Raw genomic sequence first — 22474 nt, forward strand, 5'->3', positions numbered from 1 at the left:
GTGATAAGAAAAGCCATGCTTCTGAATGACAGATCCTAAAGATGTCATGTAGATGGAGAAGAGAAGTGGTCCAAGTACTGAGCCCTGAGGAACCCCAGTAGCAAGGTGGTGTGACTTAGAAACCTCACCCCTCCAAGACACACTGAAGGATCTGTCAGAGAGGTAGGACTTAACCCACAGGAGAGCAGTTCCAGAGATCCCCATCTTTCTGAGGGTGGACAGGAGAATCTGGTGATTAACAGTGTCAAAAGCAGCAGACAGGTCCAGTAAGATGAGTACCGAGGATTTTGAAGCTGCTCTTGCTACTCGCAGGGCTTCAGTAACCGAGAGCAGAGCAGTCTCAGTTGAGTGGCCACTTTTGAAGCCAGATTGGTTGCTGTCCAGGAGGTTGTTCTGTCCAAGGAACATAGAAAGCTGGTTGAACACAGCCCGCTCAAGTGTCTTTGCAATGAATGGAAGAAGGGATACCGGTCTGTAGTTTTCAAGAAGCGCTGGATTTAGAGATGTTTCTTGAGCAGTGGGTTTACCCGAGCCTGCTTGAATGCTAAGGGAAATGTTCCAGATTGAAGAGAGGAGTTGATAATGTGAGTAAGTGAAGGTATGACTGAAGAAGAGATCGCTTGAAGGAGGTGAGTGGGGATAGGATCAAGTGGACAAGTAGTAGGATGATTGGACAGGAGAATTTTGGAGACGTCCATCTCTGAGAGTGGGGAGAAGGAGGATAAAGAGTGTGCATCAGTCATTGTGAAGTTTTCCACAGTCTGTGGTGTGGAGAATTGTTCACTGATGGATCTCGTCTTATTTGTGAAGAAAGTTGCAAAGTCGTCCGCTGTAAGAGTCGATGGAGGAGGTGGAGGCGGCGGATTAAGAAGAGAAGAGAAAGTCTTGAATAGTGTCCGAGCGTCACAGCAGCTGTTAATTTTGTTGTGGTAGTAGGATGTTTTAGCTGTTAAGACCTTTGCAGAGAAGGAAGAGAGGAGTGATTGATACACACTGAGATCTGTGGAGTTTTTTGATTTCTGCCATTTCCTCTTTGCAGCCCTGAGTTTAGAGCGATGTTCACGGAGAACCTCGGACAGCCAGGGGGCAGATGGGGCAGTGCGTGCTGGTCTAGACAACAGTGGGCAAAAGTTGTCCAAGCAAGATGTTAAAGTGGAGCAAAGAGTGTCCGTAGCACTGTTCGTGTCCAGAGCAGAAAACTGAGAGAATGGTGGAAGAGAGGATGAAACCACAGCAGACAGGCGAGATGGAAACCAGGCAGTCCCGCGATAGGCAAACGCAAAACCAAGCGCCACTTTCAGCACGTATTAACCACGGTAAGACACACAATTTAAACCAAAACAAAAACTTTCCTAGCAATGATGATCACACACTAGTCTGATGAGAAAACAAGACAAAACACTCACAAGCTGCTGTCCTTCTATGTTGCTCGACTGTTTCTTCTGACAAGTGCTTTCCAAACAGCTAATTAAGTACTTTCACTGGCTTTGGCCACGCCTCACTATTTAGCAGATCGAAACCAGGCAGTCCCGCGATAGGCAAAAGCAAAACCAAGCGCCACTTTACTATCTTTACATCTTTACACTTTACATCTTTACTATTCTTTACACTTTACATCTTTACTATTCAGCCCTTAATCATGCCATGAGTGACCATACTACCAAAAACAGGGTAGTAATGTAGTACTGACCGATTTGTTTGCAGAGAGTGTATCCGAGCTGACGTGCCCCGCTGAGTAGAAGTCTCAATACAGTGTCTCGGGTTGGTGAGTCCCCTCTGGACAGCTGCAGCAGGATGTTAGCCGCGTCCTCCAGACCTTCCTCTGAACACGAGTGGGATGTCAGCACCTGGACACAAACCACAGGAGGTAACTAATCCGCCTGCTGAGCTGGGTCAAAAGAGCCCAGGGTTAGGAGAACCATACATGAGGAGACATATGTGCGTGCACCATCATTAAATACCTCCACAGAGAGCTGCAGCTGTTTCTCTGTTAGTCCAGCTGAGGCCAGTTTGGTTTCAATGTCTGTGCTGCTCACTGCTGGTTTCGGTTTTCCTGCTAAAATAATGAGATATAACAATTGAATATTTTACGGTCAAAATCACAAACACAATTGTCTGGTCAATCAACAGTGTTATACATATCACCCACTCCTAATAGTGTTAAAGAGATACTCCAGCCTAAAATGAAAACGGTCTGAAAAGCCCTAATTTATAGATTTTAAAACAGCTTAAAATGTGGCTCAGCCAATCTTATTCAAGAACCAGAACTTTCCATATTAATCCATGTTTTAAACTGTTTTTAATGCTATAAAGAGAGACTCACCAGCAATACTGCCAGAGGTGGTGGTGCTGCTTGTTGCAGCAGACATTGTGGTGGCTGGTTGAGAGGGCGTCGGGACCACTGAGCCCTGCATGGTTCCTGTACCTCCCACCGATGTGATGGTCCCGGACCCTACTGTGGTTTGAGTGGCAGGCGCAGAGGGTGTGGCATTCGGGGCCTGAGGCACTGGGTGGCTGGCTGGAACCTCCGTGGCCTTGTTGTCAGGCAGAGCGATGGAAATCAAAGAGAGCAGACGGAGCAGTTTCTCAGTAAGAAGGGAACTACGGCGGATCACTGGGTGGGAGAGCATGTTCATCAGCTGGCCCAATGGAGATGCCTCGAGGCTCAACAGAGCCCCATCTGTCTCACCAGCACCCCCTAGAGGCAGAGTCTTCATGGAGGCCTTGCCTTTACGGCTCACATTCATGTTGTCCAGCTTGACCAGGAGATCCCAGAAATCAGTGGAAATGCCCAGGGACTGTGCTGTAACTGTACAGGCACTCAGGGAATTGTGGGTAGAAGTGGGATTACTCAGGGTAGCAGAGGAGTTGCTCTGGCTGGTGCCACCAGACCTGTAGCTTCCACTGGGAGTCAGTGTTGAGCCGACACAAAGACGAGTGTCCAACTCTGATGAGGATGATGACAGGGGATCTTTACAGCGCTGCTGAGTGAAGTGACTGGGAAATACCTAGAAGAAAAAAAGAAATGTTCTTTATTGCTTTGGCTTTTCATCTGTATAATTAGTACATTTTGCATATTACTTTAAATCACATTTAATGTTTGAACTTCTTTGTCATAAAAAAAAAAAAGTTTGAAACTTGTTTTTGAGAAGACAACTCATTAGTTACTTAAAGGGATAGTTCACCCAAAAATGGAAATTCTGTCATTAATTTGTCATTCCAAACCTGTAATCTGGGGTTCAACCGTAATTTTACAAAGCTACCAGAATACTTTTTGTGCCCAAAGAAAACTATTTTACTGATGTCCTTCCTATGTTTTCGGATCTTGATCATGGTAGGACCCTTGCTGTCTATGGGAGGGTTAGAGAGCTCTTGGATCTAAAAAATATCTTACTTTGTGTTCAGAGGATTTTGGGTTTGGAAGGAAATGAGGGAAATTAATGACAATTTTAATTTTTGGGTGAACTATGCCTTTAATTCAATACCACATTTAAATTTGTATAAATCTTACACATGCCTAATGCATTAACAAGTGATGAGTGCCCTTTGGCTATAGGTGGTCTAGTACCTTGGCCAGTTGGATGAGGGTATCCAGTACATGTCGACATACAACTGGAGCAGCCTGTGGGTGGATGTGAACAGTTGATCCACCTCCTCCTCCTCCTGCACATGCTACTCCCGCTCCTGAAACGCCACCTCCGAGCCCTCCGGAGCTCATGCCCACTCCTGCCGAATGCTTCTCCGTGTGCTTTCTGCCCGACACCCGCTGGATCTGAAAGATGTTGGTCCTGCATCCCAAAGCTGCATCCATTGAAACGGACAGCCAGGAGAGCTGACTGGAACTACGCGACTCCACTCTGTTCATCAGCTCCAGAGAGGAAGATGACGACGAAGAGGATACAGCAGCCTGCGTAGATGAACAGGAAGCCTTTCCTCCACTGGATGAGCCCTGGCCTAGGGACCGCTTGCCACGGGACTCCTCCAGGCGTGCAGTCTCCAGGCAGAGCTCACTCTCGCTGCTACGCTGAAGGATAGACAAGAGGCTGCGGATGACCCAGCCACGTGTCTGAGAGTGGTAGCACAAGTTACGCAGCACTCTGTGGAGGCGGCTGGTATTGAGCTTGGGCTCATCCACAAAAAGCAGCACTAGAAGGCAGGACAAGGCCTCATGGTCCAACAAGAGACGCCCCCGCAGACGCAGAAGAGAATCAACGTTAGAGCTAGAGGGCCTACATTCAAAAACAACAAAAGATGATTTAGAAATATTAAATTTACTTGTTCATAAATACAGTGCAAGTGTTTCACTAACATTTGGAACTAAAAATACATGTGCAAACTGTAAGTTGCATTTAGAAGCATGCGTGAATAATATAAAAAAATAGTCCCTGCAGGGCATTAAAGTGTAAAAAAAAAAAAAAAAAAAAAAAAAACACATCAGTTTGATTTAATTTCATGCCAAAAACCATCAGATAAAGCATGGACATTTTTATTATTGGTATTTTTCAAGCATCAAGCCCTTTTTATCGTCACACTCACCGGCTGTGATTGGCACTCCCTCCCATTTGAAATGTTCCTCCTCTTTGCACAGCCAATCGAGTGTATTGTACCCCACGGTTGCCACCGAGGCGGCTGGTGAAGGCAGGTGAGCGCAGGATGGCAGACAGGGCTGAGGAAGAACTGTGACCGAACAACCTCTCATGCATCAGCTGTCTCTGCCTGGCCTCCTGTTCCCTCCGCAGTGCCGCAGCTTCTGCTGCAATATCTGGGGGCATGACTGCCAGCACACTATCCTCCATGTCCTCCAGAACGGATCGCCGCAACTCAGAGGGCAGGGTCTGGATGAACGTGACAGGGTCTAGAGGTTGATCACCCTGTGGAGGTTGCTGGGATAGCTCTCGACGCTGCTGCTCTGCACGTTGCTGGGCCAAGACCTGATAGCACAGGAAAATATTCATCAACTCCATGAAGACTTTTTCCTATTCAGACAATTTATTTTAATCACTCTGCATTTGTTACTCATACCTCTTCCTGAATTGCAGGTGGGAGAGCAGCTAGGAATTCTGGGCTGACCTCAGTAAGCCCTGGCCCTCCTGCCAGCACAGTACTAGCTGTCGCTGCCAACGTGGAGGCGACAGGAGGCCGAGAAGGAGGTCTTATTCCCAGCTGGTTCTGCAGTACCTCCCGACGGATGTCTTCAGGCAGCGCTGCCAAGAAAGATGGGTCCACACCTTCTGGCAGACTGATGCCTGCAAGAAAGTGACAGAAAATTTGATACAAAGTTGAGGAATGGCTCATGGCTATATTCATCATCAATCTTAACTGAAAAACCAACCTGCCAGAGGGTCATCCTCTTCATTGCTGGTGGATGGGAGGGGCTCCTCCTGGATTGCCTGCGATTGGCTATCTGCACTGTCACTCCGAGGCATGGTTTCACCAGGGGATGAAACAGAAGTTGAGCTGAAATAAAGATCATAATATGGTAAGAATTCAATAGTCATACAAAACCAAGTATATAATTATTTTTGGTAGATGTGTGGTCCCTTGCTTACTAAAATTAAATAGCAAATTTACTTTTAAATGGAAGAAAGCAGAAACAAGTGATTGGTAGATAATTTAAGCAATATTTAACCATCATCATTGGCCAATAAATGACTAAACGGACCTTCAGGCATATTGTTAGCTCTAAATCCAACAACCTGGTTAACAAGATGTGTATTGTGTAAACATTATTTGTAAATTGACCAATTTTGTGCAAACAATTCTAAACATTATATCAGCAGGATACCACCCACTATGTTCTAGATTAACAGTAATATTTTAATATAATATTAATATGAATTGTAAACTTTTTTGTAGTATTTTATCAATACTATTAATTGTTATTTTATTCATTTTTAATACATATTGCAGTTGTAATGAAGAAAATAAAGGCACTTTATAAAGAAAAAAAGAAGAAGTTAAGAAAAACAACAATGCAATAACAGCCAATCCCTACTGATCTATTTATCTAAGAAGTACTGTGGTCCAAATACACACCCTGTTTCTCCATCTGTTTGCCTGTCTGTGAGGCCACTGTCACCACTTCCTGACAGTTCCTGAGACATGTGATTGGGTGGAGCGGAGCTGGCAGCTGGCTCTTCCTGCGTTCCTGAGGCAGGACTGCTTGTATCCATGGGTGAACCTTCAAGCTGAGATACACCCACTGGCACAGGCTCTGAACTTTCAGCTATATCCGGACTGAGAGAAGCTGAGACAGACAGCAGGAAGAAGAGATTAGTATACAATTCAACATACCCAATGTAAAAGGTGGGGGAAAGTACATGCAGTTGTTGCATGTAGAATGCAGTGGGATTATACAACAATTCTGATAAAGGCTAAGCCTCTTCACAGATCTTTTAGCCATGGCATTTTTAAGTAGAATAAGGAGAATTCACCGTGATGTGAATGTTAAAGTCATTCCACTGAACCACAGTGTGTAAATTCTAATTTTACAGGATTCAAAGTTAATCTACCTTCCCTGACTGCATCCAATGCTCCTCCTCCTCCTCTCTCACCAATAGTGGGTACAGGTGACATCTCCATCTGAGATGCTTCTGCCTCACAATTCGGCCTATCAGGTGCTGAGAGCTGGGGAATCCCCGCCCCTGCCAAGGCGCCATGAGAATTAGGATTGGAGTCAGCCAGCAGCAGCTCAGTGATTGGCTGGTGCACCTGCTGACTGATGGCTGTTTCAAGAGACACGAGGGCTTGCTCGTGTGGGGCAGGGGTGGTTGGGGTGACGTCTCCTGATGGGGGCGCTGTTAGGAAACCCTCAGAGGTGCGAGGAGGGTCCAGGCAGGACGACAATCCACTCTGGGCCTGTTCTCCTTCTGACCAGATAACAGAATGAAAAGAAATGAGTATTGTGGACATGATAAGTTAAGATAAATGTGATAAATGACACTGTAGCTCGGTTGAAGAAGGTAATGAAAAGGAAGGGCATGTGACTGAGGGTCTGCAGTGAGGAAGGCAGTAAATTGTATAGTTATCTCCTTCGAGGGCCACACTACACTGATCCCCAACAACAACACAACTTACTACCTCACCACATCACAGCCACTGTAGCCTTATCCAACTAAAGACGATAACAACACTCAAACATTTGACAGCCAAAAGCAAAAAAAATAGTGTTCATATTGACAGTAATGTGGTGAATACAATTCATGTAGCTGTAAACCTATAAATAATTGAGCAGTTGCCTAGAAATTATTGATCGAGCAATTGATTGTTGCCTAGCAGCATTACCGCGGTGTCGGCAGAAAGATCGTCCAGCTGTTGAAGCAGTTACCGTGGGAAAGACAGTAGACTGTATAGTTATCTCCCAGATCTGGTGTGATCCTAAAACTATACAAACTACTACCTCATCCCACAGCCCGCAGAAGAGTTTATCCAGTACCCTGGTTCTTCACAATGAAATAGCTGATTACATTTTAGAAACAAAACATTTGTTTTATTTGCATTTTTTGTGCTCAGTGAAACGGAAATGAACAAAAACATGCACGTAAACACTAGACAAACATGCAATGTTCTAACCTGCAGCATTCTCTCCAGCTCCATTGACTGTTCCAAGCCCAGAGCCCTGAGGGAAATAAAAGCAACAATTCATCCACCCTTACTGTGAAATTCACACTGAATCAGGGATGTGACATGGGTCCTGCCTGATACCCATGGTTTGATTGAAGATTTAATTCAATCTTATAAATCATAGTAATTAAAAAAAAAAAAAAAAAAAAAAGATTTCTGGAGGATCATGTAACAATAAAGACTGGAGTAACGACTGCTGAAAATTCTGAAAAGTCCTGTGGGAGTCCAAGGAATCAATTTTAAAATATATTAAAATAGAAAATGTACGGTATTATAAAAAATATTTTAGAATTACTGTTTTACTGTATTTTTGATCAAATAAAGGCAGCCTTGGTGAGCGTACGGGATATTACTTCCAAATAATTTGTGTAGGGTAGTGTATGAATACACGAGCAACGTTAAAAAATTTGACAGCACATCACTTAAATGCTATATAACGTGGCAAGCAACACTGCTTGGCAATTGTAAACATGACAAAAACATCCAAACTCAATTGCTACAATTATAAATCAACCAAGTGTCTATAACAGAAGCACCTGTCTGCAATACAGCCTGTAGATTACACTACAATTTAAAGCTTCAAACTTATTTTCTAACTTTATTCATTCACATTCATTATTTTTTTTGTACCTGTAGGCTCTGTTCCCGGGTCTCTTCACCAGCTGCAGAACTCTCATTCTGTTTGGCTGTCTCCTCTTCCTCTGCCAACTGTCTCCTCCTCTTCTCCCTGCGCTCCTCCAGCTCCTCATCTCGCAAGCTCTCCAGGTGCTGCAGTATGGGGACCTTCACCACTGAGAGACCAAGCACAAGACTTGACATTAGAGATAAACTCATTTAGCAATTCTTCCTGCAGTGCATAAACAACAGATGGTAATATATTCATTCTGAGATGAGTCTCACCTGCCACACAGTCATGCATGCTCTCGGCATCCAGGACTTTACACTCATCCGTCCATCTGGTTAAGGCGGTCGGGATGCTTGAAAGGGTTCCTGTAGAACACAAGGGTTTAGCAGGTGCATCTGGAACCGTTAATTTTAAAGCAGCTTGTCTGTGGGAGTCTCACCAGCTTGTCCTCCGGTGCTACTCTGTTCATGAAAGAAGTCATCCAGTAGCTCATCATCCGAACGGGCAATGATGTGCACGTCCTCGTTGCCCACCAGTAAACGTGCACGACCACGAGACTGCAGAGGCAGAGAGCTTGACAGCTGCAAGATATCAGCTGCAGCACTGGGGCCCAATAATCTGAGAGACACACACATGAAAAATAAAAGGAATTTGAAGCTGCAGTGACAACAAACAGAATTGTAAACGAGTCTCATTTATGATGTTTTTTCATGTTGGAACTACAGGAAACCAAGAAAAGCAATGAAAGCTGTGATTTTTAAAAGGATAAAAAAGAAAAATTTACGTGCACATTTTTGCACCACTGTAAAGCATGTTATTTCATATCGTGTTAAAACAAAGGCAGTAAAGTTAATGGACTCACCTCTGCAAGATGAGAGGAGGGTTGGGCTGGCGGTTACCAGGGTAATGTACATGGACCGTGTGACCCGTGTTGGCCGTGAGCTGGCGGAGAGAGCGTTGGCTGCGTCCCATGCCCTGAGCCAATCTGCTGCTGGTGCCTGTTCCCCCCAGAGTCAGTGAGCCATGGTCAGCGTGACGCACCATCAGAGGGTGGGAGCTGGGGATATTTCCTGGTGAGGGAGGTATGTCAGCTAAAGTGCACAAAAGACAGATAGAATAGACGTGACACATTTGGTCAAAAAAAAAAAAAAAAAAAAATTCTCAGGGATGTTCAGCTCAAACTACTTTGAGTAAAAAAAAAGGAAAAAGAAAAAGGGAATAAATGTATAGTAGCCCAAAGATGTTTATTAAACCACTAATTTCTTACCAGATGTGGAGAACATGTTATCAAACTCAATGATGAGGTCATCGTCTCGGTCAAATCTCTCAAAACGAATGTGTGGAGCAGCATTGATATCAGGAAAATCTTCATCCAGTTCCATTTCTGAACCTTCATCATCATCGTCCTCATCTCCCTCTTCATCATCCTGGGAACACATAACAAAATGAGAAAAATGCAAAAAAAAAAAAAAAAAAAAGATAAATCTTCTCTAGGGTGGTTTCTGTCTTTGCTTTTTAAATAATTATTACCTGATCCTCCTCCTCCTCTTCCTCCTCTTCTTCCTCCTCATCTTGACTATCCTCATCCTCGTTGCTGCCGCTGGAGTCTTCCTCCTGTGTGTGTTCCTCATCTTCTGGTTCAAGAATGTTCATAGAGTCTAAATCAGTAAAGAGAACAAAATGACTACAAGATCTTCCCCAAGACAGATTTGAGGAGTATAAAGACAAATTCCCAGTGTGAAACATAAGTTTCGGAGGCAATGAAATTCAGAGGGTGTGCCCCCTTTCTATAAGGCCCGATGAGCCAGGCTATGGCATTTATGGGTCACTGTCATCATATGTTCCATGAGCTAATATGAAAGAGATCCATGTCCTACCCTCTCTGTTGGCTTGGAGAGTGGAGGCCTGACTCATATTGGAAGGAGCTTCATCCATCAACACGTCCTCTTGAGACTCATCCTCTCCAGAGCGACCCACTAATTAACAAAACCAAATCAAACACACAAATCCAACTCTGTATCGCTTTCATATTTGGCCTGAAACCAAATAAATCACTTACCAATGATGGTGCTATTAACAGTTCCTGCATCTCTTTCTAAAAGTTCATCAATCAAATCCACCAACTCATTTTCCACCTACAAGAATACATGAATAACAAACATTGTTCAGCTGGAGGAGGAATTTCATATTCATCAACAGAGAACAGTTCCACAAACTGCTGTGCTTCTAACCTGCATGGCCTGAGTGCTTAGCACCTCTGGCTGTCCAGCAATGACCACGGTGTCACCCTCGGTTTCTCCATCCATTAGGTCAGCATCTGTGGCTTGACCACGGTCACGATTCTCTGCTGGCTCTGCCTCGCCTGCCTCCCCTGTACACAGTTAGACAAACACACAACACTCAGCAAGGGCACTGGGGCACTCTGCTGAGAGTTAAAGTGATCAGTGATACGAGCATTACCTTGATCTTGGGTGTTGCTGTTGTTGTCCCTGACTGTGCCAACAGTGTCATGCTCGGTCTTGTTCTTGCTGGATCCCCCTTTACCCCCAAACAAACTACTAGGCTGATTCACAATTCGTGACAACGTCTCCAAAGGCTTCAGAGCAGCATTTACTGTGTTTGCCATATTTGGACTGCAAGAAAAAAAATAAAAACAATTTACATTTGCTTAAAAATCAATTATGCAATATCACCATGGTTAGAAAAACATTAAACGATAAACAAAAATTTGCATTCTACTAATATATCAAGAGTTCGTTGTTGTTATTATTATTATTATTTTGTGATACCTGGATAGATCAAGACTATGAGGCACACGGGCAAGGTCATTAACAAGGCCTTTCTTTAGGAAGAGTCGGATGATATTGTTCATGCCGTTGTGCTGGGTCTTGGCTGTCGCTGTGCTGTAGAAGCTTGAGGTGGAGGGACACGACTCCATAATGGTGCTGATGATACACATCACTGCTTGCAAGCTGCAAAGAGATAAATGTCAAAGTTTAGTCAAGTTGTACATATCCAGTTAAGTACAATCAGTGTCTTAATAGTTTAAAAGTACATTTTAGAATAGTGACTGGGCAGCTCGACTCACCGGGCGTGTTTCTCAGTGCCTTCTGCCATGGCCAATGCTCGACTCAAAGCAGCCTTGACCTCATTGACCAGGGCTGCCTGGGCATCAGTGCCTGTGCCAGCTGCAGCGAGGCTGGCCAGGAAAAGTCGTGCAAGGGCAGGGGTGTCCTTGTCCTCGGAGTTCTGGGTGTGTGGGAGCAAGTGGTCCAAAACAAATGCCAGCACACTGCAATCCTGTACATATATATGGTCACAATTATTACACATGATGAATGATGTTTGCTAAAAGAAAGTAAAATAGAACTTTACAAATACACTGAAATACTGTCCAGGCAATGTCTTATAACTCAATATTGCATAAACAGAATCAGTTCTCTAAAAGCAATGACGTGAAAAATGAAACCTTTGACTGAAACACTGGTTGCACATCTACTGATGTGACTCACCTCCTTAATGAGCTCTGACTGGCCAGCTATGTAGTTGTAAGAGGTGATGAGAGTGGCGATGCCAACATAGGAGCGCACCAGCTCTGCAAGCAGTCTCAGGATGGTAGAAGTGGGCATCAGGGGTTTGCTGGCCTTAGCTTTGGCAGCTCGGCTCTCCTCCGTGGAAGCTCCCTTCTCTCCCTCCTGTTCCTTTTTCTCTTCTCGCATTTCCTCAGGCGTCGAGGCTAGGTATAGAGAAAGAGCAATGACAGGAAAACAATTACAAGGGCAAGACAAGAAACCAGCCAAAGTGACAAAAACATGGTCATTGTATAAAGAAAGGGTTCTAAGCTCTAAATGTGTAAGTGTGCATGTATAGAAGTTCACACCTTCTCCCTGTGGAGTTCCAGATTGGGAGGATTCTGCAACAGCACCATCAGCAGCAAACACCTGGGTCTGATATAATTAACACCCACTATTAATACAAATCCCACATTTCTGAGCTTATTATATTACACACACTGGGGGCTACTTGTGTTTTTCACAGAGTATCTAATTGAACTAGATTTGTACATTTTCATACAAAAAAATCCTCATGACATGGCATTGGAGCAGGCCTGGTGTTATGTAACGAATAAAGTGTTGAGGAAGCTTTTTTGCCACCCTAAGTCAAGCAAGTCCATCTTCATGTCTAAGCAACAAACCACACATTTTGATGTCACTAATATAGGAGAATTCCAACATTCAATTTTCATCTGACAAATGGCTTTAAAAAAATCCAACTGGTAATGTTACAGTCTGAATATGTTGTGAGCACATGCTCATTCATTTAGTGAATTTCATATGAGACTTGCTTACGGTAGAGACAAACTGTTTTGTGTAACTGTGTCTTGAAGTTACAATAAATAATCACTAAACTTTGGGCTGCCTGCTCCGAACGCCATGAAAAATACTTGTGAATCTTTAAAAACAAATTTTTCATACTTTTCAACTTTATATTTTAGAAAAAAAAAGAAAAAAAAAAAGCTGAATTTTCTAGGTCTTATCAATAGTGATTCCAAGTATGGCATTCTTTGATAATTGACAATGCACAAAATCAGACAGATATTGTACAACATATATAAAACTCTTACATTGATGTGGAAAGCAGACTGCGAATCAAAATCACTGCCTTGTCTGGTAAGTCTGTACTGCTGGTAGACATCATCACCAACATCCTGCAGGATCTGACACAGGTCTTGACTTCCCGGTACTGTGGCTGCCCGCTCCTCTCCTCTCTCTGCTACACATAAACAAACCCAAATGGACCCCAAGCATTGAGAGAAGTGGATGTTGATGAGAGATGACAGCTTGATAGATCTGGACCATGAACTAAATAAAAACGCATGCTCTCATTTTTCTGTCTTACCCTCTTCTGGAGCGTGATATGCTGCTAGGGCATTCAGCATGTCATAGATGACCTCTTTAATAGTCTCTGGTATGGAGGGCAGTGGGGACAGCTTCAGGGGTGTCGTCTTCACTAGCTGAACAGCATTTGGACCCTTAATTCTGAAGTTCTCAAACTCATCATCTGAGGCTGATGAACAAAGAGAGATTGTGACTGGTTATTAGGCTTTAGAACAACACCATATGCTGATTTATTATTTTTGGGTGGATTTTTGGGAGGTTTCCACCATACCAGTGCCAGCACCTCTTGGGGCAGGGAGAGCAATTCGGATACAGCTCTTGGCAGTTTCCATAAAGCACTCTGGGTTGCGACAGGCCGCTGGGCCGAGGACACGTAGGATGTAGTTGATCTCCCTGGAGCCCAGACTACCTGACACCACACCTGACGTAGTGCTTCCTGCACCACTGGTGACGGCAGACCGTACCACCTGAGGAAAGAGAGTGAGATCAAATAAGGACAAGCTATTTTAGGTAACACACCCAAGATAAAAGAAATGTTGCTTTTGGGTAAATATGAACCTTCTCCATAGTGTGTCGCAGGGTGGCTGGGTCTTCTATGATGTGACGGAAGAGCAGAGTGACCAATGGGGTGAAGCCATTGAACCCTGAGCTCTGCGTGAGGTTCAGGATCATACGAGTGCTTTTGAGCTCTGCAAACATCATGGCGTAATGGTGTGTACGTGTGAGACGCAGACAGAGTCGCAAAGTGGCATGTAAAGTGTCCGGATCCACGGGGACACTGATCATGCTGACACAGGCACGGATCAAAACAGTGATCATGTCCTCTGTCATCCCCTGTACAACAATACCGCTGGAACCAGAGGGTTCCTGAAGGGTAGAGTGAGCTGCGGTGCTTGATTCCTTCTGCTCTGACTCTTCTTTAGGGGGCGCCATCTCCACAGCGCCGGAATCTGAAAAAATGTCATAAAGAAACATTTAATAAACTATAAATATACACACACAATTTAATGCTAATGAATTAAATTTTTTTTTTTTTTTAATTATAAATAGTATTCAATTTCACTCATAGCCAAAGCCAAAACTCTGTGAAAAGCAGAAACAAGGTGCACTCAGTAATTTTCCCCCCATCAAACAATGGAGAAAAAAAAAGAAAGGTATAAAGGGGTCATACTATGCTGCTAAAAAGAACATTATTTGGTGTAATGGAAATAATGTGTTTATGCAGTTTAAGGCTCATCGGTCTGAAGCGAGGTGTGCTCTGATTGGCCAGCTATCCAGTGTGCTGTGATTGGCCGAATACCTCAAGCGCATGACGGGAATGTTACACCTCTTAACATATTGTGATGCCCTGTCCGCCCAGAGCAATGAGACAAACATAAAACCCATTATAAACATGATTTCTAGCTGTCTTCTTTTGGAAGGCCAAGCAAAGTTTCACTTTCTCAACGAATGTAGACGTGTTAGAATGAGGCGTTTTAGAGGGGTGTGGTCGAGACTCAACTTTTATAAAGAATATCTCTTTGGATTTGAGACTTTAGTCTTTGCAACTTTACAGATCCTCTTTATGCACCAAGAGCTTTTAACACTCCAAAGAGAAAGGAAAATTTTTAAATCGCATCATATGACCCCCCCTTTAAACTTTATAGGCTTGCTGTTGCTTCACCTGTGTCAGTCTGTGTCTCTTCAGTCTTTGCTCGCTGTTCAATCTCTTCTCTCTCCGTATCAGTGACACTCCCGGATTTTGAGGTCTTGGGCATCCGTGGCACCCGCTGTACAGTCAACATAACTGGCCGTCTGTTCCCAGTCTCCTCATTCACCTGAAAAAAAAGAGAAATAAAGAATCTAACAAAGATCTACTACTCATACTGTATGGCCACTGTAATCAAATTTCTATCCGAGTCACAAAACGGATGTTTTGCCCAGGTCGTAGCGGTTACCTGCACCATGGTGTTAAACTGGACAGTGTATCTCCTACGGCCTGCAGTGAAGCGGACGCTGCTCTCTCCTGCCCTCCAGGCTGAGTCGATGGTGCTGTTGTTACTTGCACTGTAGCTACACCAGCGGCCTGAACGGTCATCAAACCAACGCCAGTTATTCCCAGTGGGCTGCAGGTACTAAGATAAGAAAGTTAACAACACTTCCGTTAGATACTGTTCACTGTTGTCATATTGAAAGATTAGGATTATAACATCTGGCACCAACCTTATTCATCTGAGCTCTTCGTTTGGATGAAACAGCCATTTTCTCATAGAAGTCAATAAGCAGGAGAACAGGGGTGATCCATCTACAAATAAACAAATATATTGGAAACATATATATCTTATTACATGAAAATGCTGTAAATTGTTGCAAAAGGGCCCAAACATAACATTATTCCTCTATAAAAAAAATTCTGCTTCTCGGTTTTTAACATGCTTGGGTCAGCAGAGATTTCTAGGAATGCTGATGTCTGAGTGCATCAATCATGCAGACAGGGGAAGGACAGGGACTCACTTGGGTGTTTGGATGTCCTTCTGCTCTTTGGCAGCTTGCAGACAGGGCTGCACCACCTCCAACAGCTTGATCAGCACAGTTAAGACACCACTGCTCTCCACCACCCGAGCACATGAGAGTTTCAGCTCCTGTGGCACATAGCACGACACGCTTCCATAAGAACAGCACAGTGGTTGCTTTTACTTGTGCATGCAGATCCATAAATTATTTTAGAGGATAGTGCATAAATAAACAGTAATGATGTGTGCAGCCGACTATGCAAGACCATGTACCTCAAAGAGCAGCGTGAGCAGCAGGATGCGGGTGGCTAGGTTGGAGGCCTGGGGGAGGGTTGCCATCTGTCTTGTCCACTCAGACACGGTCTTGGTGTCACTGGTTGTTAGCGGCACTGCAGCCTTTATTAACACGTTGGCAGCCTCCCACACCTTCGGAAATAAACAAACATACAGATGATAATAGGGTCATGGTTTTAAGTCAAAACCTACCCAAATATTATAGTTAAGCACCATAGGTGCAGGGCTCAACAATTAGGATGGCCTACTGACCTGGGCCCAGTGTGAGAGAGTTTTGGGCCAGCTGACAGTAATGTAACTAGCACTATAGCTTATACCTGTTAATAATGCATTTGTGCTGCAAACCTATATACAGTTATAATTTCCTTCACTTATTTAAAATTTTCTTTTTAGAAATTTAATTTAAGAATAATAAAAAAACATTTACAAAAATATACAATTCAAATATTTGAGGTCAGTACTTTTTTCCTCAAAAGAAAAAGAAAATAATACCTGTATTCAGCAAACACGCAGTTAAATGTGATAGTAAAGACATTTAATGTTTCAATTGATAAGTATCCAGAGCACCAAATTAGCTTAAAAAAAGGATCTCTGAAAGATCAAGTGACATTGATGGTAAAGCAGAATTCTCAGCAGCCCTTGCATCAGTTTTCAAAGGAATAAATTACAATACTATAATAAAATAGAAAACCATTAAATTCTAATATTAAAAGAATAATACAATTCTAATAATAAATGCAGCCTTGGTGAACAAACTTTTCATAAACCCCAAACTTTCAAATGGCAACATACACAATAAATGTAAAATGAAATTAAATAATACTAATGTAAAAATTATACACTTTAAACCATAAAATGCATTGTTGTTATGGCCAGGGCAATGCTGGCAGGGCAGGCAGAAATCTAAACTGCTGGTCTCACTGGGCAAGCAGTCAATAATGACCAATAATGTATATGGCCCATAATTCACAAGCATATTTTTAACAGTATAGTTTACTCTGACTAACAGCATAAAAAAATAGCTTTGTAAAAAAATAATTTATATTAAGCATTTAAAAGATAAGCCTTTAGCACCAAAATGTTTTTTACCCAAGACCATAAGTAGCACATTCAGCCATGCGTGGCCAGCTATTTGACTAGATGTGTATGAGTAACTTTCAGTAACTGCCAAAAAATACCTATTCCAATTAGTATGTTGTGTGCACATACGGGTATACTGACCTGATTGACCACCTGTCTGAGGATGAGGTCCCTGTACTCAGGGCCGTTCCTTTTAACAGCAGTCATGAGGAGATCACAGAGGCGGTAGACCGTGTCCGGCAGCTCGTCGAGCAGGTGGAAGCAGCCAGGCAGCATCGAATCTGTGAAGGCATGTAGCTCTGTGGTGTCTAGAGGCTCAGCTTCCAGGAAACGCTCCAGACAGCGAGACTCTTCCTCTTCTACCCGCTCCCTTGCTCTCCTCTCCTCCTCCTCACGCCGACGAGCTGCTTCCTACAAACAAAAAGTAGCATGGGTGTGACTTGTGAATCTGTTCAAAGGCAGGGAAATCTTGGTGAAGATGTGAAGTAGACAGGTGAGGTGGCCTATGCTGTGCTACTCAGTAATTCCTATTTAACTGATGTAATAATGAATGTGTGGGTGCCCACCTCAGGTGAGTCTGAGCGCTGCTCCATGCTAACTTCTTGACCTAGAGACATGGCAATGGCCCGCATCATCTGGTCTTCTTCAGACATGGTGAACTCCTACAGAAACAAAGCTCACAGTGACTACACTAACTTATAGCCTGTGTGTGCATCCTGTCTGTGTATGCTTGTGTGTGTGTGTGTGTATGAGAGAAAGAGAGAGTTTTGTCTGTGTGTTAGTCTTACTCTGACAGCTGCGCTGAGCAGTGGTGGAGGATGTGTGAGCAGGTACTCAGTGGCCTGTTCCATAGTGCTGGTGTTTAGTAGAGCCTCCATCGCATGCTCTCTGGAGAAGCCCATGTCCATTAGCTATGAAGGAGGTCAAGGTTTGACTGGTTAGAAATGGCTAATAGCTTTCTTCAGGTATCTTAGGTCTCGAAACACAACCTCATATATATGCGAATGATTGGCGATTCATTTGATCACATTTATAAAGATTCATTAAATTGTTATGGTTAATCATTCAGTTGATTACCATTTCTGATAATACATTTGAATTGAAATCATAACATGAAAATACACCAAAATTAAAAACAGGATTTCTGAAAAAAATAAAAAAAATAAACTTTCCTAGAGTATTACCATTGTTATATGTTACTGCTAATATTTTATTTAACTCATTACAAATCCTTTCTGATTAAAAGTTTATATTTCATAGGATTTCCTACAACAGAAAGTGGCAGTACCTGAGTCAGCTGAGCCTGGTTGACCTGTGGCTCTCTGCGTGCTGTAGAGTTGTTTGCCTCCTCTGTAGAGGCTGTAGCAGTGCTGCCATTGGCACCTCCAGACACTCCCTCTCCAACTACTCCCCCCGTTCCTGAAGGCACGCTAGCTCCCCCACCACTTGTGGAACTGCTCTCCTCTTCAGGCCGAGCAGTGCCCTCCTTTTCTTTGGAGAGCCGCTCCTGGATGATAGGTTCTCCTCGTAGGATGTGGCACAGAATGGCCAGCATAGACTCAGCCATGCGTCCACCATACACCTTCAAGGGCTTACGGTTCCACAGGTTACGGATACAGCTGAATGCAGCCTACAAAAAGAGTTGGAAAATTTAGAACTGTGCTGCTTCGCTTTAATAATGCAAGGGTACTTATACTAACATTAAATGTCATACCTTCTGGGTGACGATGAGAAAGCGCAATGCGCTGAACTGTGGCGTGTTGAGTGTTGCTCCAGGCACTTTAGCAGGCAGAGAGTGTGGGGAGTCCAGAACTGTGCTGGGGTTCACCATCTTCTCTACAAGCATCAACCAGGCATCTAGGAATTCTCCAGTCCCATCAGGCAGCTCAGAGTGTTCCAAGCCCTCCGACACGGGCACTTTACCTCCCATGGACAGGGCCCAGTTAAACGTCCTGATGAATACAAAGCATTTTTACTTGAAGTATAATACTACAGAAAGTCAAAAACAGCATGATTACTGAAAAATTAATATATTTTTTAAAAATTCAGTTTTTTGTTTTCAACTCTTCTTCTACTCACTCAAACAGAGCATCATGGCCACCGGAACAGGAGAACTTCTGCAGCATCAGATGGTACGGATACTTCCTCTCATCAAACAGCATGGGTGAGGTGAAGCCCACAGAGCAGATAAAGAAAGTCAGTCTGATTTTGAAAGAGAAGCACATAAATATAAGCGTCATACACCTCCAGGAAATACAAGTCTCAGGCTTCAGGGAATTCCGTTTACACTGTACTATGTGATGGGTATATTTTGTGTTATAGAATGGCCTCAGGAGTCAAAAGAGCGTGTTCAACATGGAATGTTCAGAAAAGTGCAGACTAAGGATCCTCAGATCAAAGACTACATCTCTATTATCAAATGATCTATATTTACCCAAAAAGTGCTTGAAATAGTAGAACTATCAGTCATGTCAGTATAACCAATTACAGTGAAGACGACTTGAGTGACACTGATTTGTTACTCAACTACAAAGTATAAAAGTTCATGTATCCTTCTGTTCAGGGAGTCTCTCTCGGTTGTTGTGACCAGTGTGCTCCCGACCATGAATAAAACTTTAATTCCTGCAAAAAGCAACTTGGGAGTGGTGTCTAGTATATGCTGCGCAGCAGAGGAAGTACTAAGTACAAGACAGTGATAGTGTTGGAAGACTATAGAACCGTCCTCGGGCTGAGGCTGTAATACTGGAGTTGGTATTAAAGATCCTGTGTTGGACCAGTGTAATCCTGAGAAGGGTGGTGAGAGTGTATAGATGCTAAAGACCTGTGTGCTCATGTGCAACTGAGGTAGTTATAGTAACTTCTTGACGGGATGCCGTCACCATACTACAGGGAAGTATTGTAAGTATTCTGGAAAGTCAGGGAATTAGCTTGAGATACTGTAGTTACTATATTAACAACTAGTTGTTTAAATTGTCTGTGGTGAAGCCAGATTAGCATTGGGAATTTCCACGACAACTATCAGCAGCTCCATTTACTAAACTATCATTAAAGATACTAATGCTATGTTCAGAATTATAGGGTAAACTTTGCTACAAAGCAGCAGGTGTATTTACCTGAAACGTGGTGTGGGTGTATAGGGAGGCGGCTGCCAGCTCAAGCCCTTGGTGAGAAGTTTAGTAAGAGAAGATGCGGTGGCCCGAGCCGCCGGTGTTGGGGCGGTGCCTGTGCTGGTGGTATGATGAGAGCGCCGCTGGCGGACAGGTGAGCCCACACAGAGCTTCACCAACAATCCAAAGAGCTCTGCCAGAGCCCTGCCCAAACGAGAGGAGGCTGGGGGATAAAGAGATAGATCCAATGTAATTCAGAGTTTCTCATTTGACTTATTAAATAACAGATTAAAATGTCTGAGACCGCTCTTCTGGCTCTGACCTGAGAGCAGAGGCTTAATTTGTTTGATGCGTGTTGCCATGGCAGGGGTGAGTTTGGACTTGGTCTTTGGGTCAGTGGCTGTGGGCTCATCTGTCTCCATGGGAGCGAGAGTGTCTCCATCCAGGCCAATTCCTTCCAGCAAACCCTGAGCAGAGGGATCCACCCCCACAGAGAGGGTCTCAGTCTCAGCTGGTGGAGAGAGAAGGGCATTAGAAAAGAAAAAGCAAATGCAAAACAGCAACAAAAAAAGGACATGAAATGCAAATAAAAGGAACCGAGGTGCAAAAAAACAGGAAAGAGGAAATAAAAAAAAACTGATGAAACTGATGGCTAAAATAACTCCCCCAATTTCTTTACAGATAAAATCATATCAAATAAAGTAGGCAGAGAAAGGTAGTGAGCTTTATAAAGAATTTTACTGTAGTACTGATACTGCAGTATTTTTACCAGTTCTCCTTCCTGCAGCTGCTGTGCTGCTGGAGGGTTTATCCTCTTTAGGCACAAGTTTCTGCATGTCGGCCTGACCAAACTCACAGCCAGGAGGCAAACTGCAAAGGACAAATTAAACAAATTACAAATAGATAAATAAAAACAATCCGTTTTAGTTAGCAGACAATCACCTATCCTCCTAATACCATACTGTGTACCCCCCACCATATTGTGACAAATATCACTCAAAACCATTGCATTGCAGTCAGTTGTGGAGGAGCAAGGTTTAAGTGGACTAAATAACTGGAGAAATCTAGCATGCATCAGAAAAAAAATTGATTGTTTCACCGGAAGATCAATTTATGGCATTTAAGTTAAACAAGGTCAAAAAAAATTTACATTCACAATCTGTAACATGCATTTACAATTCAGATGGTGGATTTAGAAGTGCCTATGGAGTGGATAAGTGAAAGGTCCTCCATGTGAGGTGAGAGCAGTACTAACCTGTTTGGTGTACAGAGGGACAGCAGCACAGTGCTCTCCCACACTAGAGAGCAGTAGAGCTGACTCAGTTTGTTCAGAACGCTCAGACCCAGTTGAGATCCCCACTGATTTACTGAGATAGCACGGATCTCACTCTGAAAGAACAGGAACAAGAGGTACTGTTAACACCACACCAGTTCTCACACAGCTTCTCACACTTCCAGACTCTTTTTGCTTAGTCAATAATTGTTAAATATTAGAGCACTAACAACTAAATGCGAAAACTGATAATAATTGATATTAAATCAACATTTGAGATTATATATATATATATATATATATATATATATATATATATATATATATATATATATATATATATATATATATATATATATAGCTGCCTCAATGCATACCTGTCCAACTCTGCAGGTATGAACAAACATGAGGATGTACGCATGTGCTGCCGTCAGGGCATGCAGCAGTGGGGTGGCGTGTGCCGACAATGTGGCATCCGTAACATGGCCCGCGTTGGCCAGCTCTCTGAGCAGCACAGAGCCACCAGGAACCTCGATGGGTCGATGAAGCGGCTCTAGAGCAGACAGTATGCTGTCCAACTGACACAGACCCTCCTGGAGAACTTTCGGCTCATGAGACAAAGTCTAAGGCACAGTAAGAAAGTGAGGGGATAAAAGAATAAAATTAAAACACTAAATACCACAGCATCTTAAGCATTATTAGGGAAAAACTACATTTCCTACAGGTAGGTGTCAATCTTACCAGTATAGATTTACAGACTCCGGCCACAGCTTGGCAGGCAGCAGAGGTGGGGAAGTCAATGGGCAGGTTGGGAAGCCCAAGTATTGACACCAGTGGCAGGAGTCCTTTCTGATTGACAAATTCCTGACAGTGGTCATCTGTTGTGTTGTTGCTAAGAATGGACTCCACAAATTTCATCTAAAAGGAAAGGTGCATATTTTAGTTCCAGTTCGTGGAGAGCAAACACTCATCTAACTTTAGACAATGCATTTTGACAAACAGCCAATGAACAGTACGAATGCAATAGGACTGAGTCATAATAGACAGTCTGAAGAATAATAATGAGAGGGGAAAAGTATAAA

At 43.3% G+C, this 22474-nt stretch overlaps 1 protein-coding gene across 14 annotated transcripts in view; it reads right to left on the reverse strand.

Annotated features, from left to right (window-relative positions):
• The window catches only part of huwe1 (HECT, UBA and WWE domain containing E3 ubiquitin protein ligase 1), a 42698-nt gene that overhangs the window by 10066 nt on the left and 10158 nt on the right, over positions 1-22474 (reverse strand). For 8 of the 14 annotated variants that reach the window (XM_026200074.1, XM_026200078.1, XM_026200065.1 and 5 more), the window contains 45 exons: positions 22134-22310; positions 21770-22015; positions 21375-21508; positions 20889-20989; positions 20442-20630; positions 20126-20342; positions 19092-19214; positions 18727-18964; positions 18301-18642; positions 17801-17923; positions 17579-17674; positions 17154-17423; positions 15912-16064; positions 15640-15767; positions 15349-15430; positions 15084-15260; positions 14810-14963; positions 13705-14096; positions 13418-13613; positions 13148-13315; positions 12873-13021; positions 12129-12195; positions 11761-11984; positions 11337-11548; positions 11038-11220; positions 10709-10881; positions 10480-10619; positions 10308-10383; positions 10126-10224; positions 9779-9906; positions 9516-9675; positions 9111-9339; positions 8688-8866; positions 8524-8613; positions 8254-8414; positions 7573-7618; positions 6513-6869; positions 6037-6247; positions 5333-5457; positions 5023-5246; positions 4537-4931; positions 3569-4229; positions 2324-3008; positions 1962-2056; positions 1691-1847 (listed from right to left, as the gene is read on the reverse strand). In XM_026200074.1, coding sequence (XP_026055859.1) covers positions 1691-1847; positions 1962-2056; positions 2324-3008; positions 3569-4229; positions 4537-4931; positions 5023-5246; positions 5333-5457; positions 6037-6247; positions 6513-6869; positions 7573-7618; positions 8254-8414; positions 8524-8613; positions 8688-8866; positions 9111-9339; positions 9516-9675; positions 9779-9906; positions 10126-10224; positions 10308-10383; positions 10480-10619; positions 10709-10881; positions 11038-11220; positions 11337-11548; positions 11761-11984; positions 12129-12195; positions 12873-13021; positions 13148-13315; positions 13418-13613; positions 13705-14096; positions 14810-14963; positions 15084-15260; positions 15349-15430; positions 15640-15767; positions 15912-16064; positions 17154-17423; positions 17579-17674; positions 17801-17923; positions 18301-18642; positions 18727-18964; positions 19092-19214; positions 20126-20342; positions 20442-20630; positions 20889-20989; positions 21375-21508; positions 21770-22015; positions 22134-22310 — 8932 coding nt within the window. The remainder of the gene's footprint in view (positions 1-1690; positions 1848-1961; positions 2057-2323; positions 3009-3568; positions 4230-4536; positions 4932-5022; positions 5247-5332; positions 5458-6036; positions 6248-6512; positions 6870-7572; positions 7619-8253; positions 8415-8523; positions 8614-8687; positions 8867-9110; positions 9340-9515; positions 9676-9778; positions 9907-10125; positions 10225-10307; positions 10384-10479; positions 10620-10708; positions 10882-11037; positions 11221-11336; positions 11549-11760; positions 11985-12128; positions 12196-12872; positions 13022-13147; positions 13316-13417; positions 13614-13704; positions 14097-14809; positions 14964-15083; positions 15261-15348; positions 15431-15639; positions 15768-15911; positions 16065-17153; positions 17424-17578; positions 17675-17800; positions 17924-18300; positions 18643-18726; positions 18965-19091; positions 19215-20125; positions 20343-20441; positions 20631-20888; positions 20990-21374; positions 21509-21769; positions 22016-22133; positions 22311-22474) is intronic. The other 6 variants (XM_026200075.1, XM_026200079.1, XM_026200072.1 and 3 more) reach the window with 5 other exon arrangements.

The sequence above is a fragment of the Carassius auratus genome, chromosome 23, assembly GCF_003368295.1.
Source record: "Carassius auratus strain Wakin chromosome 23, ASM336829v1, whole genome shotgun sequence".
In the NCBI taxonomy this organism is placed as follows: domain Eukaryota; kingdom Metazoa; phylum Chordata; class Actinopteri; order Cypriniformes; family Cyprinidae; genus Carassius; species Carassius auratus.